Raw genomic sequence first — 5,496 nt, forward strand, 5'->3', positions numbered from 1 at the left:
CCTGTGTCCCCCATGTCTGCTGTGTCCCTATGTCCCCAGACCCCCATCCCTCCATTGTCCCCGTGTCACCCCTATGTCCCCTGTGTCCCCATGTCCCTCATGTCCCCAGACCCCACAGTGTCCCTGTGTCCCCAGACCCCTATCCCTCCATTGTCCTCGTGTCACCCCCATGTCCCGTACCCCCATGTCCCCTGTGTCCCCATGTCCCTCGTGTCCCCAGACCCCACAGTGACCCTGTGTCACCCCCATGTCCCGTGTCCCTCATGTCCCCAGACCCCACAGTGTCCCTGTGTCCCTATGTCCCCAGACCCCCATCCCTCCATTGTCCCCGTGTCACCCCCATGCCCCCTGTGTCCCCATGTCCCTCGTGTCCCTGTGTCCCCTATGTCTGCTGTGTCCCTATGTCCCCAGACCCCCATCCCTCCATTGTCCCCGTGTCACCCCCACATCCTATGTCCCCATGTCCCCAGACCCACCTGCCCTCCAGTGTCCCCATGTCCCTCGTGTCCCCAGACCCCACAGTGTCCCTGTGTCTCCCCCGTGTCCCCCGTGTCCCCGTGTCCCCACCTTTGTTGTGCGCCTCCAGCTGGGACAGGGAGTTGACGGCCACCTTGCAGAGCGCGCAGTACAGCAGCCGCTTGGCCTTGGCCTTCTCCTCCTCCTCCTCCTCGCCCCCCGGCCCCCCCTGCGCCCCCCCCGCCGGCTCCGCACCCTGGGGGGGCACCGCGGGGGGCGAGGGGGACCCGGGGGCGCCGGGGGCAGCGGGGGCGGGGGGCTGCTCGCCTGCAAATTATGGGGGTCAGGGGGATGCACAGGGACCCCCCCCCGCCCCGGGGGTCAGGGGGGACCCAGGCGTCCGGGGGTGTCATAGGGACACGTGGGGACACCCCAGGGTGGGGGGGGACCCAGGGGTGCAATGGGGACACATGGGGACACCCCAGGGTGTGGGGGGACCCAGAGGTGTCATGGGGACACCCCAGGGTGGGGGGGGACCCAGTGGTGCAATGGGGACACATAGGGACACCCCAGGGTGGGGAGGGACCCAGGGGTGTCATAGGGACACATGGGGACACCCCAGGGTGTGGGGGGGACCCAGGCGTCCGGGGGTGTCATAGGGACACGTGGGGACACCCCAGGGTATGGGGGGACCCAGAGGTGTCATGGGGACACCCTAGCGTAGGGGGGGACCCAGGGGTGTCATAGGGACACGTGGGGACACTCCAGGGTGTGGGGGAACACAGGGGTGTCATAGGGACACATGGGGACACCCCAGGGTGTGGGGGGACCCAGGGGTGTCATGGGGACACATGGGGACACCCCAGGGTGTGGGGGGACCCAGGCATCTGGGGGTGTCATAGGGACACATGGGGACACCCCAGGGTGTGGGGGGACCCAGGGGTGTCATAGGGACATGTGGGGACACCCCAGGGTGTGGGGGGGGACCCAGGTGTCCGGGGGTGTCATAGGGACACATGGGAACACCCCAAGGTGTGGGGGAACACAGGGGTGTCATGGGGACACATGGGGACACCCCAGGGTGTGAGGGGACCTAGGGGTGTCATAGGGACACCCCAGGGTGTGGGGGGACCCAGGGGTGTCATGGGGACACATGTGGACACCCCAGGGTGTGTGGGGGACCCAGGAGTCCGGGGGTGTCATGGGGACACATGGGGACACCCCAGGGTTTGTGGGGGACCCAGGAGTCCGGGGGTGTCATAGGGACACGTGGGGACACCCCAGGGTGTGGGGGGACCCAGGGGTGTCATAGGGACATGTGGGGACACCCCAGGGTGTGGGGGGACCCAGGTGTCCAGGGGTGTCATAGGGACACATGGGGACACCCCAGGGTTCAGGAGGGGACCCAGGTATGTGTGTGGGACCCAGGGGTGTCATAGGGACACATGGGGACACCCCAGGGTGTGTGAGGGACCCAGGTGTCCGGGGGTGTCACAGGGACACATGGAGCCACCCTGGGGTGTGTTGGGGACCCAGGGGTGTCCCGGGGACACTTGGGGGGCTGTGGGGACCCACCTGTGCGCTCAGGCGTGTCTGTGGACGCGGGGGGCTCGGGGGGGTCCCCGCTGTCCCCCCCCCGGCGGGCCCGGGCGGCCTCCAGCCCCTTGAGGCGCCGCGCGTGGCGGTTCCCCTGGTAGTGAGCAGCCGCCTGGCTCTGGGGACAGGGGGACAGCGTGTCACCCCCCTGGGGACACCGCGACACCCCCCTGGGGACCCACTGCACCCACAGACCCCCCTCTGGGGACCAGGTCACCCCAGAATGTGGCACCTCGCGGACCCCCCCACTCACCCCTGGGGACATGGGACACCCTGGGGATCCCCACCCTTGGGGACATGGGACACCCTGGGGACACCCAACCTGGGGACAAGAGTCACTATGTCCCCGTGGGGACGTGGGACACAATGAGGACCCCCAAGTTTGGGGACCCTGAAGTCTGGGGACAAGTGTCACCCTGGAGACCCCCACCCTGGGGACGTGGGACACCCTGGGGACCCCCAAGTTTGGGGACCCTGAAGCCTGGGGACAAGTGTCACCCTGGGGACCCCCACCCTGGGGACATGGGACACCCTGGGGACCCCCACCCTGGGGACAAAAGTCACTATGTCCCCGTGGGGACACGGGACACAATGAGGACCCCCAAGTTTGGGGACCCTGAAGCCTGGAGACAAGTGTCACCCTGGAGACCCTCACCCTGGGGACATGGGACACCCTGGGGACCCCCACCCTTGGGGACATGGGACACCCTGAGGACACCCAACCTGGGGACATGGGACACCCTGGGGACACCCAACCTGGGGACAAGAGTCACTATGTCCCCGTGGGGACACGGGACACAATGAGGACCCCCAAGTTTGGGGACCCTGAAGCCTGGGGACAAGTGTCACCCTGGGGACCCCCACCCTGGGGACATGGGACACCCTGGGGACCCCCACCCTTGGGGACATGGGACCCTACAGACCCGCACCCTGGGGACCCCCAAGTTTGGGGACCCTGAAGCCTGGGGACAAGTGTCACCCTGGGGACCCCCACCCTGGGGACATGGGACACCTGAGCACCTGGTCCCCCAAACCAGGGCAGAATCTGGCAGGGGGGACATGCGGATATTGGGGTGCTGGGGGGGTCCCAGACACCTGTGGGGGGGTCCAGAGTGCACAGGGGAAGTCCAGGGTGTTGGGGGGTCCCAGGTGTTTGGGGGGGTCCTGGGTGTCTGTGGGGGTCCCAGGTGAGGGGGGGGGTCCCAGGTGCTGGGGGGACCCTGAGGGGGTCCCGGGTGTCTGGGGGGGTCCTGGAGGGTCCAGGGTGTTTGGGGGGGTCCTGGGTGTCTGTGGGGGTCCCAGGTGAGGGGGGGGGTCCCAGGTGCTGGGGGGACCCTGAGGATGTCCCAGGTGTCTGGGGGAGTCTAGGGGGGGGTCCCAGGTGAGGGGGGGTCCCAGGTGCTGGGGGGACCCTGAGGGGGTCCCAGGTGTCTGTGGGTGTCCAGGGGGGGTCCCAGGTGAGGGGGGGGGTCCCAGGTGAGGGGGGGTCCCGGGTGTCTGAGGGGGTCCTGGGGGGTCTCGGGTGTTTGGGGGGTCCTGGGGGGTCTCGGGTGTTTGGGGGGTCCCACGTGTCTGGGGGGGGTCCCGGGTGTCTGGGGGGGTCCTAGGTGTCTGGGGGGGATCCCGGGTGTTTGGGGAGGTCCTGGTTGTTCGGGGGAGTCTCAGGTGTTGGGGGGATCCCGGCAGTCTGGGGGGTCCTGTAGGGGTCCTGGGTGTCTGGGGGGGTCCTGGGGGAGTCCTGGGGGGGTCCTGGGGGGGTCCTGGGGGGGTCCCGGGGGGCGTCCCACCTGGGAGTTGAAGCGGATCTGGCAGACGCTGCAGGCGATCACGGGGCGCCGGGGCTTGGCCAGCGCGCCCCCCCCCAGCACCTTCGGCAGCGGCTCCATCTGCGGCACGGGATGGGGGGGTCACAGGCTGCAGGGGGACAGCACCCGCACGGTCCCCCCAAACCCCCCCCCTGGGGCATGCCCGGTGCTGGGGGGGGCACGGTGGGGTGGGTGGTGGGGGGCTGTGGGTACTGGGGGTGCAGTGGGGGGCTGTGGGTGCTGGGGGGTGCAGTGGGTGCTGAGGGGGGGCTCCGGGTGCTATGGGGGTGCAGTGGGTGCTCAGGGAGGCTGTGGGTGCTATGGGGGTGCAGTGGGTGCTGGGGGGGAGCTGTGGGTGCTATGGGGGTGCAGTGGGGGGCTGGAGGTGCAGTGGGTGCTGGGGGGGGCTGTGGGTGCTATGGGGGGGCTGTGGGTGCTATGAGGGGGCTGCGGGTGCATTGATTGGGGGGGGTCTGTGGAGTGCTGGAGGGGGTGGGTGCAGTGGTTTCTGTGGGGGGGGCTGTGGGTGCTATGGGGTGCTGTGGGGGCTGTGGGTGCTGTGGTGGGGCTGTGGGTGCTATGGGGGTGCAGTGGGGTGCAGTGGGTGCTATGGGGGTGCTGTGGGGGTGCAATGGGTGCTGGGGGGGGGGAGGGGGCCGTGTCCCGGCTGTTTGTGCTGGGGGTGGGGGGGCCAGGCAGCTGCACCATGTGCCCCCCCCCCTCCCCATTCCACAGCGCCTCCGGAATCTCCCCACCCAAACCCGGGGGACCGACCCCACCCGTCCCACCCCCCCATCCGCGGGTGGATTTCAGTGTCCCCCCCCCCTCCCCCTTACCCCAGCGCGTCCCGTTGCTGCGGGGGGGGGTGGGTGACACGGGGAGGTGGGGGGGGGGGGGTCCCGGTACGGCGGCCGCGAGGGGGCGGGGCTTCCGCTCCGCACCGGCCTGTGCACCCCCCCCCCGCACCCCCCAATGTCCCCGCAGTGTCCCCGCGTGTCCTCCCCCACCCGTGTCCCCCCCCACTCACCGCGGGCAGCGGCGGCAGCAGCCGCAGGGCAGCGGCGGCGGCTTCGGGCAGCAGGAGGCGGCCGGGGGGGGGCGGCCCCAGCGGCCGCAGCATCGCCCTGGGGGGGGGACACACGGTCAGAGCCCCCCCCGGTTTTCCCCTTCACCCCCCGGTTCCCGTTCACCCCCCCGTTCCCGTTCACTCCACCCCCGGGGGTTGCGGTGTTACCTGTGGGGTGGCGCTGTCCCCGCGTGTCCCCCCCCCCGCAATGTGTCCCCCCCCACCCCCGCGTGTCCCCCCCCCGTCTCCGCGCTCAGCGCAGCCAATGGCGCCGCGCAGAAGTGGGGCAGGCGCGGGGTGGCGGGGGGGGGACACGCATGGGGAGCGGGAGATTCACGTCACACGCGTGTCCCCCCGGCCACGCGTGTCTCACATATTCTCACCTCCCCCCCCCCCCCAATTCCTCCCACCCGTGTCCGCGCTCGCTCACGTGTCCCCGCTCCACGCGCGTCCCCCCCCGCTCCACGCGCGGTTCTGCGCAGGCGCGCCGGCGGGCGGGGACACGCACATGTCGGGACACGCGTGGGCGGGGGCGGGCGGTTGCCGTGGGAACGGGCTCCCCACGCCCCGCCC

General features: G+C 70.5%; 1 protein-coding gene across 1 annotated transcript in view; it reads right to left on the minus strand.

Moving 5' to 3' along the window:
* ZNF385A (zinc finger protein 385A) overlaps positions 1 to 5,433 on the minus strand; it is a gene marked incomplete at both ends in the record, with an annotated part of 19,937 nt that extends 14,504 nt beyond the window's left edge. The window contains 3 exons of the mRNA XM_080360561.1: positions 3,840 to 3,938; positions 4,885 to 4,981; positions 5,354 to 5,433. Coding sequence (XP_080216687.1) covers positions 3,840 to 3,938; positions 4,885 to 4,981; positions 5,354 to 5,433 — 276 coding nt within the window. The remainder of the gene's footprint in view (positions 1 to 3,839; positions 3,939 to 4,884; positions 4,982 to 5,353) is intronic.
* Between the last annotated feature and the right edge of the window lie 63 nt (positions 5,434 to 5,496).

This window comes from Nesoenas mayeri (genome assembly GCF_963082525.1).
Source record: "Nesoenas mayeri genome assembly, chromosome: 28".
Taxonomy (NCBI): domain Eukaryota; kingdom Metazoa; phylum Chordata; class Aves; order Columbiformes; family Columbidae; genus Nesoenas; species Nesoenas mayeri.